General features: G+C 31.9%; 1 protein-coding gene across 2 annotated transcripts; it reads right to left on the reverse strand.

The window, feature by feature from the left end:
- Positions 1–533: 533 nt before the first annotated feature.
- Positions 534–7,895, reverse strand: LOC120091268 (zinc finger CCCH domain-containing protein 48-like). 2 transcript variants are annotated; one of them, XM_039049223.1, is made up of 9 exons: positions 7,075–7,895; positions 6,849–6,944; positions 4,756–4,845; positions 4,460–4,561; positions 2,196–2,387; positions 1,985–2,104; positions 1,818–1,877; positions 1,178–1,275; positions 534–1,024 (listed from the first exon to the last, which is right to left on the reverse strand). In XM_039049223.1, exons 1-9 carry the CDS (start codon positions 7,510–7,512, stop codon positions 877–879), a joined length of 1,344 nt encoding a protein of 447 aa, XP_038905151.1. In that variant the 5' UTR covers positions 7,513–7,895; the 3' UTR covers positions 534–876. The 2 variants fall into 2 exon arrangements, with proteins under 2 accessions (XP_038905151.1, XP_038905152.1); XM_039049224.1 differs by having other exon boundaries at positions 2,196–2,342; positions 7,075–7,894.
- Between the last annotated feature and the right edge of the window lie 5,626 nt (positions 7,896–13,521).

Here is a 13,521-nt window from a genome sequence, read left to right on the forward strand (position 1 = left end):
CTGGAGTTTGGAAATTATAAAAGCTCTTTTAGGAATGTATTCCAGGTTATCTCTTACTGTAGTGTGTTGCAGCACACCATCAGATAGCAAACGGAATCTAAAATCAGCATTAAAATTCCATAAAGTACAGCACCTAACACCTTAAAAATATACATAAGACATGTCAAGTACACATATAACAGGTTTATTACAGATTACATGCTGATTCACTAATCGGGACAAAATTGGAATAATAAAAAATACAGAAATGAACCTTTTTTTTTTTTTTTTTTTTTTGCTCAAATTTGCAAAATTTGCAAATTTAAGAATATTTTTGCCCCCTACTTATTACCCCTTTTTCTATTAAAATCCAGATCTGAGGGTTTTGTGAATGACATCCCCTAAATCTATTCTTTTAAATTGTGTTATATGGGGACCTAATTGCTTGCAACTAACCTAAAAAAGATGGCAAAAGGCCAAAATTGTTCAACCTCTTTCTACCTTCACTTGATATTTGACAAGCCATGCCCCAGCCCAAAGACAACATAAAAACAAAACAAAAAGGCAGGGATTGAATTGGGGAATAATTTTCTTTAGCAAGCAAGCTGTGGAACTTATTCAGCGCTATATTTCTTGATGCGCCACATACAACTTTTCATCACTCTGCAAATACAGACACTTCGATCATTGTGTAGCAATTTCCTCTTAATGGTCTGCTGCTTCTCACTTAAAACTAACAAATAAAAAATTGCATTCTCAACCTCAACTGCCTCTGCAACTTGTACACTAGAAAAGAACTATCCCCTCCCCAAAAAAAAGGTATAAACTTATCGGACCAAGCTGATGAAGACCAAGACCAAATTACATTACACTATGTTATGTTTTGCTCATAACATGTTACATGCTCGCTGCCGCAGCTTGTTCAGCCAACCACGTCCATACTTTCACTTGCCCGGTCCCATCACCGGTAAAGAAGATGCCTCCTGGACCAGCTTGAATTGATCTAATTTCTTCCTTGGAATATATTTTACCCCTCTCAGAGAACCTATCACCAAGAAGACAGGCGCTAATTGGTATGGATTTTAACAAAACACTGTTTTCAATATACATTTGAAAAAAAAAGAACAAAAAACAGAGAGAAAATCAAGACCCTAGAATCAAAACAAGAAACATAATAAACATGGGTAAAGATGCTCACGATGGCAGATCATAAAGGCGAACAGAGTTGTCGTTGCTCGAACATAACAAAATAGGCTTCCCATCTAAATCATGCATCCCACAGAGAGTAAGCAGGCCCTGAAAAAGATCATCATCACGTCATGTAAGTGAATTGAACATGTTGAATGAGGGTATCATCCCACTGTTTCCAAATGGCTGTCCCAGACACCAAAATAAACTGAGTTGGAACTATAATCACTAATGAAGCCAAAATTTCTAAAAATGCAAAAAGTTTCCCCTTTAATGAAGGAAAGAGGATAAAGGAGTCATTCATTTCTCAGTTTCAGTAGGAGCCATTTCAGATCCATACTATCAGTTGATCCTATGCCTTACACTGGTTCTAAAAAAGCACTCATATAATTAGATCACCATCTAATTCCAAGAAGATGCATCTGAATTTGAGGACAATCCTGGCAGTGACGTGCACACCAATGATGACAGCCTTTTTTAGATCAAATAAATATGCAATGGCAGCAATAATAAAGCATCTAAGCGTAACTTATTCTCATCCTTTATACACTTTCTTTAATAAAGTTGTGTATTATCCAAAAATAATAATAATAATAATAATAATAATAATAATTTTGATAACAGCGAAGAAAACAGAAAACCACACGTACATGGTCTTCTTTTTGCGTGTAAGTTACTTCCAAGTTTCCACTTTCTGTAGCAGCCCAAACCTGCGGGTAAGACAAGTTGAACCATTACATTATTTTCTAGTCGTAGCTGAACATGAACAGTGCTACCACCTCATGTATTAGAAACTCAGCATGTAAATGAGACAAACCTTTATAGTTTTATCTAGTGAACACGACAAAAGAAATTGCTCCCAGCAAAGTACAGACATTACAACTGATGTATGATCTGACAGTGTCTGTAGACATTGTAAAGATTCCAAACTCCATACCTAAAAGAAAAAGAATAAGAATAAGAATCAAATTGATAGAGGAAAACAAACTGTAACTAGAGAAAAGATGACATACTCGAATTCAACTCACTTTAATAGAATGGTCCATGGAACCAGAGTAGAGCCTATTAGCTCCCACGACTAAAGAAACAACAGGAAGGGTGTGGCCATTGAGTGATGCAGCTGGCTCAAAGCAGTTGGTTGCTACATTAAATTTCCATGCCAATATGGACCCATCCTGTGTGGAAGGGTAAGCATTATGATTAAACTTGGAAGACTTAACCTAAAAAATATCCAGGTGAAATCCATGGATGTACAACAATCAGAAGGAATCATTTCCATACAAAAATGAGACGCATGAGAAAATAAGAAATGGTACAATCTTCAAAGCAAGCATAGCCACCAAAATTCAAAAGCCACAAGTTCATGACATTTTTATATTATTTTGAGAAAATTTCAATTTATACCTTCTAAACATTGGAGATAGTATCAATTAACACCTCAAACTATTGATTGTATCAATTAGAACATTGATTGCTTACAAATGAATCAATTTTGACCCTAATCAGAAGTCTATTTCAAAGCCGCTAATACATAATTTTCACACTTGTATACTTTTTCAAATGAAGGGACTAACATATTTTTAAAGAGAACAACTAAAACCAAAAGGATATTAGTGGTTTTTTCTATCTTCTCTGTCTTCCTTTGATATTTTTTAGCAAAAAAATCAATTTTATACCTTAAAGGGTTGCATTAATTAAAACTCCAAACTAAGAATTGTATCAATTTTTTTTCCATAAGAAACTAACCTTCAATGAGATGGATGAAACAACATACAAGGGCAAACAAAAACAAGCCCAAAAAACAAAACAACCGACACACCCAGTTACAAGAAAGGTCTCCAATCCAAAGAAAATATTAACAATACTATGCTAATTAATTACAAAAAAGCATATTAACAGACTCCCAGGGATAAGTTAAACCTAATCACATTCCAAAGGTCCTCTCCAGAGTGCTTGACCTCCCAAAAATTTATATTATTCCTCTCCAGCCAAATGCCCCACACATAGTAAAAAAAAAAAAAAAAGAGACGACTGCCAAAGAACCGTTCCTTTGTCAAGAAAGGGAGGATTCAAAAGCACATCCTCAAACATCGAACAACAATCTCTATAATGAGCAAACGCAATCCCAAAGATCCTAAAGAACCTGTTCCACATGGGAGGCAACAAACGCACAGACCCAAAGTAAATGGTCAATTTAAACTCTAAACTTTCATAAAGTGGATAAACTTAGACCCTCCATTAGAATTCTGATTCATGCCCATTAATACATAAACTTTACAAGGGTATAAGACTTCTTTACACGAAATAGTTAATGTAAATTAGAAAGAAATGCAAGAATCAAATAAATATTAGCAGTTTTTCATCATATTTAAGTGATTTGTCATTTACTCATCTTCCTCTATTTTTCTTCACTTATTTTGAAAGAATTACGTGATAATTTTTCTTACTACTTTGATGGAAATTTTGGAGAAGAATAATTTTATTTAGGTGATTATGAGCTGAATTTGGATAGAACCAAACAAAAATTGCTACAAATCACGACCAAAGAGTCTAAATTGATTCACGTATGAAAGTTTAGAGTTTAAGTTGATACAATTATTAGTTTGGGGTTTTAATTGATACAACCCCAAAGTTGAGGAGTATAATTTGATATTTTCCCTAATTTTTATTACTTTGGTAGGATTCAGGAAGAATAATTTTATTTAGGTGATTTCGTTGATTTTAGATAAAATCAACTTAAATAGTTATAAACTAATCACGGAGGGTCTACATTGATTCACTGACATCATACAACCCCTAAGTTTAGAGGTATAAATTGATTGTCTCCCTTGTTTATATAACTTTATAACATCCTCAAAGAAATCAAGGAGTTTTTCATAAAACTATTCTAATAAGCACAATTTTAAAAAGGAGGAAAATTTTTTGGGGAAAAAATTATAAATGAAGCTCCATTTTGAAACAATATTGACCCTCCGCATAGGACACTATCATCTACAAAAGAATCCTGAAATGTTCTTCTATTTCTTTTCATTCACAATTCCCATCCCGAATATGAGCTTTAATAGCATCAAACCACAGAATTTACTTTCTTCCTCAAACAGGATTACCGCAGATAAAAAACAACAAACTTATCGATCAATATCATTACTCAGGGTAGCAAAAGACAGCTGTATCATATGGTCAGGGTAGTAAGAGACAGCTGTCTCATTGTTACAGTCTGGGGATGAGTTAATAAACAAGAGAGCTCATCGCTAAAATTCTCACAGATGCAATTCAAAAGTAATGAGAATACCTGTGTACCAGCAAAGAGTAAATCATTGCCCACAACAAGGGCATAAACTAGGCCAACGGGTCCACTAAGACTCAGATCAGCTGAAGTCTGAATGTTCCATGCCTTCAAATCATATAAAATTCCGAGTTAGTTCACGTCACCATACATTGGTATTAAAGGATATCCTGAATGAGCAAGATATGTACATCCAATAGGCTAAAACACAGTTACAGACATACACTTCATCAGTTGTGTAAAATAACACAGTAACAGCACAGCAGAAAATAAAATTTCATATCAGATTCATTCCAACTCACTTTAACAAAATTAGGTATGCCTACAAATACCCAAGGGCCTTCAGCAATCATGGAACCAACTTCTCCGCCAAGATTAATAACGGCCATGCACTGCAAAGAAATGCAAAATATTTCAGAAAACACAAGTCAAATACTAACACGTCAGAAAATTAGTGATCAACAGAAAAGTAGCGTTTGCCAGCCCTAAAGTTACTAATGAAGTAATCTACTCAACTGTAAATAAAAAATTAAAAATAAAAAAATAAAAGCATCACCAACTTGACTTGAAGCCTTATAATTGGTGATAATGGTAACTGGTGTTGGAAGTTCAAATTTCTAGTATTTGCATTTTTGTTTCAAAACTAAAATTCCACGTCAAATTTTATTATATAATGTCTTACTCCACATTCTAAAAGACATGAATTTGGATGGAAAAATAAAGACAAAAAAACTAGATGGAACATCTAAATGTAAGGCACAATTGCCCCAAATCAAAAATGAAGAACAACAGTAACTGAGACCCAGAGTTACGTCTTACGTGTGCTAACCCCAACCTCAAAGTTCTTGATAAAGCAATCCACTATACTTTAACAATAATAAAAATTCCTTAGGGTACATTTGCCTTAGCACTGCCTAGGCAAAGAATTCTCCCTTTCGGTGTTTTCTAAAGCTCACAATACACTGAAGTGCAGTAGTTCCTTGAGGCTTAAACACAAGGCACAAAAATTGGCAATAATTTTTTGTATACACAGAACAAAGAAATATATACATAAATCTTCTATATAGGAAAAGATAAAATGATTATAATATTATTTTGATAAAAAAACCTAAATATATAATATAACAAATAATATGACACTACTTTCTTTCCTCACAAAACAAGAACTAGAGCATTTCCTCTGGCAAATCATGAGACAATAATTCCAATTTTATCAGATGTCTCCAAAGAGACAATTCACAACAACGATAGTTGAAGACAACATGAAACCCTAGATGGTTTTAGCGAAATCACTTTGATGGATTTGCAAAATGGGAAACAAATCCTCAAATGAATGTCATTGGAAACCCTCTTACATGGAGCTTCTTATGAGCCTCGTGATATTTTTTAAAACAACCAGCATTCTAAACATGGACAAAACAAAGGGGCGGTGCAATGATATATTAAAAAGGTTAGGTATGCCACTTTCATCATTGAATAAAGAACCTCTTGTTTCTCATGAGACACCCACTTAGGGTACGTACGGGAGTAATTTAAAAATAGTTAAAATCACTTTTGTCATTTTCAAAATGACTATGAAACATGTTTTTAATTCTTCAAAACTAATTTTGATGATATAAAAATTGCATTTAAAAGTGTAAAATTCAATATATTAAATTAACTTTAGTAATTAAAAGTGTACTCTAGAGTGATTTTAAAAATGGCAAAAGTGATTTTAATGATTTTAAAATCATTCACAAACATGCACTTATTAATCTTTTCAATGCCCAAGTGTAGAAAAACACATGCCAAAAATTTAATGTTAAAGATAAAGCCAAATCAGTCGTGAGAAAAATGGTAATAGGGCAAGACAGGAGCCAACGCCCCAAAAGGACTCCTAAAAATTGGAAAGAGTTCTATTAGTATTAATGAAAGACTCCTATTTACTAGCAAAATATAATGGTGAAACTGATGAGTAAACGTGGATATTTACCTTCCCACTCCAAACCCTTCCACCAAGTTACTTGTCTACTCCCCAACCAAGTAATCTACTAAAAAAAAGTATGATAAAAATGCATGCAGAGAAAGGGTCAATTTACATGACCTATCTAGTCACTCTTAGCTCACAGCCTACCTCTGACATCCAATTAACAAACATCAAGAACTAAGCCTTCAGTAGTTCCTAAGAAGCTTATTGCGATTTAGCTTTCCAAATATAGTATTATCACGTTAATGTTCATGTAATCTCTCATCAATAAAATTGCTCTCGGATCTGAATAGAAACAGAACTAGCGTACATCAATGTTCACAGTAAACAGTACTCTAAGTGATATAATATTTCTAATAAAGACGTGTGTGTGAGAGAGGGAGGAGGATATAAGAACAGGGACAACTTAAGTGTAGGTCGGCAACGAACCTGCCCGGACTGGCAGTCCCAGACCCTGACGGTCTCATCTTTACTACCAGTATAAAGCTTATCAGAACCAGATGGAAAAGCAATCCCAGTTATAACCTATAAAAAGTATAAGTGAAGGAAATATTAAGTCCCATACTTGCAGTCAATAAAAGAAATCTAGGACAAGACAATCACAATTCTCCGCATAAATGGGAATTCAAGTTTGTTTTCGACACATATCACTTGCCTTCTGATGCCCATCGAGCTGCGTTAGATGCGAAAAACTTTCCCCCAAACTCCAAGAATGCAAGTATCTACACTTATCACCATAACCACAGTTCCCCTGAACCCAAAAATTACAAAGCTTCTCTGTCTTTCTAACTATTTTATTGCCACCACCATGAACTCGTCCCCACGTCGAGCCGCCGCTAAAATTGGGACTCCGTCGGGGAACAGAAAAACTCGAATCATCAGAGGCGAATCCATGACCCCTCTTCGGGGCAGCATTAGCAGCTCCATTCGAAGCCGCATGTGGAGGGCCATTTAACTCTCGGTGAAGAAAAGGACATGGATAGCGATTACATTTACCCGCCCTCCAATGGTAACAGACCTTCTGATTCCTAGAATCTCCGGAAGGTGCGCCCAGCCTCTGAAAAACGCGCTTACCGCCTCCATCGACATCCATACCTCAAAATCGAAAACCCCAGTCAGCCCAGATCACAAAAATGGGTATCCTCCAAAACTCGAAGTACCAATCGGACGTGAAACAATCTGGAACAGTAGGGATCAAAGAAGAGGAATCTTCGACTTCAAGGACGTAGCAGGCGCTGGCAAGGCAGAGAAGAGAGAATGTCGAGTACGATCATGAAGTTGGGGATTTGGGGAAAATCAAGAGAGGAATTGGGAGATTGAGATGGAAAGAGGGGAGGGATAAATTTGGAAGTGTCAGAGAAACCCTAGAATAGAAATTGGAGCAGAGATTGAAATTGGGAAGTACAGTGGGGGTTTAATGGAGATGGAGATGGAGATGGAGATGGAGATGGACATTGAAGCTGAGATGACGCGGTGTATAAGAAGAATGCGTAAGATGTACGATAAGGTTATATTTGTCATTTAAAGGGAACAAAATTATATGTATTTTCACTTTATTTATATCTAATTTTAGTTTTTTTAAAGGTAGGGTGTTTAGAGTTCTAATTTAGAATAAGTTTAATGGCCAGTTTGGGAGTGTGTTAAGCAAATGGGGAATTAGGGTCATTATTTAAGCCTTTCATTTTGCTTAAGTATCATTATTTGCAATTTGTAGTTAAAATAATCAATTATTCCTTCTTCCAATATTTTCAATGACTTCATATTGGAAATGACTTTGGATTTTTAGCTATACCAAAAGGAAAAAATAGTTTGAGAGAAAGAGGTAGAAGTTGTCCCATCTTGAAAGATTTAAATTTGATAGTGGGTTTATCCACGACACAAACGGTTGGGATGCCCTAAATCTCATGAATCTTGTCGTTTGTAATTGTATTGTACAAACAATTTATTTTTTTTAATAAAATCTAAGGTATTTTATTCGACATTTAGTAGCATTTACCTACAAAATCAATAAACAAACATCCAAGAACTTAAACCTGCATGTAGAGACACTATATAAAATTTTGAATTGGGACCGATTCCGGCTTCCACTTAAAACTTCACAGTCCTTCAATTGGTATCAGATTCAGGTTTTTTTGTTCCCAACTTTTCAATTTTTCGGAATGAAATAACATAGTTTATGGTGTGTACGGTTTAAATTCTGAATTTATGTTAATGAATGTGGTTTTTGCACATATTGAATGTTTTCGGGATTGATTTCTGTTTACCGCTTTATATTTTACAAATTGTTTTGTTAGGGCCCGTTGTTTTTAGGCATATTATAAAACTTGCGATCTGGAAGAGACAGGCCATTTTCGGAGCAAACAATTTTTTAGTGGGAGATTTGGTCCGGTCCCGACGGTTTTTGCAATTTTTTTCATTTTTTAATGTAATTTTTTAGGTTTAATTAATTAAATTAATATAAAAGTTATATTAATTTAATTAACTTTGTTGAAAGTCAATCTCGATCCATTAATGTGTTGTTTATTTAATTTTAAATTATGTATTGGATGTATGATTTATTTTTGTTATATATGTCATAATATGTCATATAGAAAAATCCAACCATAGGTAATGCATTATTTCATACACCATAAATATTATAAATATTATAATATATTTTGCATGATTTAATTTCATGCCCATGCATCAAATCTTATAAATGTTATAATATATATTTGCATGTATTAACAACATAGTTATGCATCATTTATATTATAAGAGTTATAATATATAGTTTTGATATATGAATGTATGTATGTTATTAATAATTTCATTACTTTCGTATATAATCGTTATGTATGATTAAGTAATGAAATTTAAAATTGAGATTGCATGAAGCATGACAATACTTCAAGTAATTTTATAAATGTTATAATTTTACTAAGTACGTCATTTTATGCAATGTATGGTTTTAATTTATTTCATTTGACTTTATAATTGTTATAATTAAATGAAATTAGAAATTAAAATCAATGGATTGCATGCAAACTTAGGTTAAAATCATTTTTTAAATAGTTTAAAATGTGATTCACATAGACCTAAGTTCATAATATTTCTAATATGATTAGAAATTAATTTAATCATTTTAATCAATTTAATAGGATTAAATTGGTTTTAACAAAAGATTAAAATTGTAATAAATGTATCAATAAGGAGCCTTTGTCTAAGGCTACTTCTGTCTAGGTTAGGGTATTTAAGCTGATGGAAACAGAACACCCCTACCTAAAAATTGACTCAGAAGGTGAATTAGATAGATTTGCTACAAGTATACAATTATTGATTAAAGTTTATTAGAATATTTAATGAACATTAATAAAAAAAATTGTTTAACTATCCAAAATAAGTGATCATAGGTGACATGACTTGACTCTTAAGTAAGTTATGAATTCCTACTTATGAAGGTGATACTTTGTTCAGATATACTCATGGGCAATTTTCAAATTTGTTGTGGGTCTACTTGGTTTATCATTTGTGAACTTCTTCTGTTCTGAAAATTAAATTTATTTTAATAATTCCGATTGGAAATTTGATTTCCAATTCGATGTTGAGACTTAAACCTTGATGAATCTTTGGAATAAAATAAATGGGGCTGACCATTATATCTTTGCATTCCATGATTGACCAAAGGTGTTGGAGATGGTTTCTTTCTAGACCTCTCACCATGGATACTAGTGTTGACAAGGTACTAATTTAATTTTCTTTTACAATTTATTAAGATACATGTAGCTCAAAAACATAATTGAGCAGAATTCATTTACACAAATACTTCTGGGAATCAACTAAATGACATGGATTTTTGTCGGTATTAATTTGGAAATAATTTTTGCAAATAGAAATTATGATTGTTATTGTTTATCTGTGAGTTTTCTACGCATTTGAAGATTATTGTTTTCAAATTTAGTTATGTTTAGGAAAGAAATTTTTGGTAGAATAAATTAAGGAAATAATAACCCAAATAAATTGTTGTATATGAGGGTCTTTTGGTTTTCTTGATTTGATTCAAATTTGAATCAAATAAAATTTTCAAATGTATTAAAAATATTTTGGTTGGTAATTTTTTACATAAGTGTAACGTAAAACTATTAAATTTTCTCTAGATGATTTTGTCTCCAATTTAGCTTGAACAAGAGATTTTTATAATGAATCTCCCAGAAACCAGAATGTGATAATACTTTCATTGATCCTCGTGAATGAATTTTATTTTGAACTTTTTTTATGGTGTGTCGACTAAATCGTCCAATTGAAGACATGGTTTGAGAATTTTGGGGAGAACTCAACATATTGAATTTTCACTTTTAGTGGACTAATTTATGGTGATTTTCATATGTGTTTGTAATAGAGAGACGTTTTATTTTCTTTTTAAGCTTAAAGATATCTCAATCTTAAAATATATGACATAAGAATTTAGTAATCTATTTCATTGCTATATTTGAGCATGACATTCAATATATATTTGATAAGTATATATTTGAATATTTCATTTGCAAACATATTGGTTTATAGTTAATGGTATTGTGATCAAGTCTAAATAATGCTAGCTACATGTGTTATTTTTACAAAGTTTATGCATGATTCATGTTAAAAAAATATTATGTTTGGTCATTAATTTCCTTGAAGCTGAAAAGTATTATAATTACTTATAATTTAGTTTGGCCATGTAACATTATTTGTTCGTAACATGAAAATATGAAAATTCATTATTTAGGGAGCTTGTAGAATTTGATAGTAATTTGAAATATTGCATGACCTATAAAATATGTGATATTTTATAAGACATGAGGGCTTATGTCCAAAGTAGATACAATAACATACTATTTTGAAGATATTTGGAGAGTTGTTGTCCCTAATAAATAGTATCAGAGTCGTGTCCCTAGTTTAGCCATGTTGATATAATCCTCAGGTATCGAACAAAGATGTAATGGAAGCTTCTAAGTAGTCATAGTGTGATCCATGGCTAAACTCTATGGAATAGTGGCTACATTAAGGGAGGCTCAATTGGTTCTTTGTTCAAAGGGAGGATTGTTAGAAATGTGACCAAAGTTCCACATTGGTTAAAATAAGGAAGTGATAATGGGTACATAGGTATATATATATAATTTTAATTGATTGAAAGTATAAAGTCTTTATTTTATTGAGCCTATCTAGGATCTTGAAAATTGATCTTTATGGATTTAGTAGAATTTGTTAAAGGAAATAAACTGGTTAGATTTTAATGGATCTTCAAATATTTTGATGCATATTTTCATATGACTAAATATTTAAAATAACTACAATAAAATATTTTAATAGCATTTGAATAATACTTCAAATGGACGAGCTACCAAATAATAGTGTGAGAATCTTAACAGTACATTAGTAAATATCCTTTGATACACGTGTTTACTCAAATTTATTTGAGTAGATTGTGTGATTTTTTTTGTATGTTGATTTGATCTTTGGTAACATAAATGTAATTAATGATACTAAGTTATTTATGTCCGTATAATTTGAAATGAAAGAATTATGTGAGACTAATGTGATGCTTATGTTACTGAGAATGAATTTTCTTTATATCGATCACACATTGAAAATTGTTAAAGAGGTTTGATAGCTTGTTGACGCTGTTGTAAGAACATCTTATGATACTAGTATGAGTCTTAAGAATAAGGACGATAGTGTTTCTCGATCTGAATATGCAAAGATTATAGGAAGTATATGTTTTTTATGAACTATACTAGACTTATTATTGCATATGTTGTGAGAAGATCGAGTAGAGTATTGGAGCCAGGAATTTTTTATAGGGGGCACTATGTAATTAAAAACCATAAAAAAAATGTAAAAAAACATTCATAGCTCCGTAGATGAACTAATTTTAATACATATTACAATTATCCTATATGAGTTTTCATGTTTTGAAATCGATCCAAATTTCTTGAATTGAAAAACATGATTATGAGGTGATAAGGACATTGTTGTAAATATGCCCTATGAACTTGAACTATATAAGATATATCATAATCAAAGGTATGCTTTCTTTTTTAAGATGATGGTTCTATAATTTCTATTGTTATTTTTCTTTTAAAATATCTCTTCATATTGATATAAAGTTAACCCTACAAAAGTATTATCAAATAAAATTATTTTGATTTAGATAGATTTAAAAGTATGAAATTAAAAAGATTGAGAAAAATTGAAACTTACTTGTGAATGGTATGAATATTATCTTGTAGCTTTAACTTTGAAATTAATTAAAATAAATATATACTAAATAATACAAATAAAAAATTAGGTTAAAAAATAAAAGTTAACATCTTTTCAATAGAATGTTATTGAGATTTGAGAATGAAAATTTAGGTTGAAAAAATATCAATTATCAAAAGAAAATGTTGTTGATTTTTTAATTTTTTTTATTGAGGCGACGACTAGAAAATTTATGTTAAGAGTTGTTTTTTACGAAAACCTAAATTTGTTTTTTATTATTGTCTTTTTTTTATTTATAGAAAACTAGTTTTTTTTTATACTAAATTCCTTTTTTTAGAAAACTTAAAAGTTTTTTATATTAGAAATATCAACTCTTGTGTCAATAACGAAAGTTCCTCTAATCCTTGAACCCTTACAACTCATTTGGTTGATGCTTTAAATCTCGTGGTTTCGTAGTTTGTAAATTATTTGTATGAACAAATTATTTATTTAATAAAATAAAGTGTTATTTTATTTGACACTTAGTTGGTTAACCCAAAATCAATAAACTAAGATCCTAGATTATTTAATGTAGTTCAAACATGTATGTGGTGACATATAAGTAGATCATGTTTGAAATGTGGCAGCCCTACAAGCATGGTATTTAAGAGATGCCCTAAATCTTGTATGATTGGTCGACAAGGTCGATGAAAAGGGCCCTTGCTACTTATTGTTGTTGTGAAAATGCATCTGTCACACCCCGCCCCAGATCACCCTCTTAGCTTAGAGAAGGGCGTGACTGCAGCAGTTATCAACCCTTAGGCTGACACTTACTACCTAAAAACTCTTGCGGAATAACTCTAATACCAAATACAAATTATATGCAACAAGACGTCTTTAGAAC

This window comes from Benincasa hispida, chromosome 11 (genome assembly GCF_009727055.1).
Source record: "Benincasa hispida cultivar B227 chromosome 11, ASM972705v1, whole genome shotgun sequence".
NCBI lineage: Eukaryota > Viridiplantae > Streptophyta > Magnoliopsida > Cucurbitales > Cucurbitaceae > Benincasa > Benincasa hispida.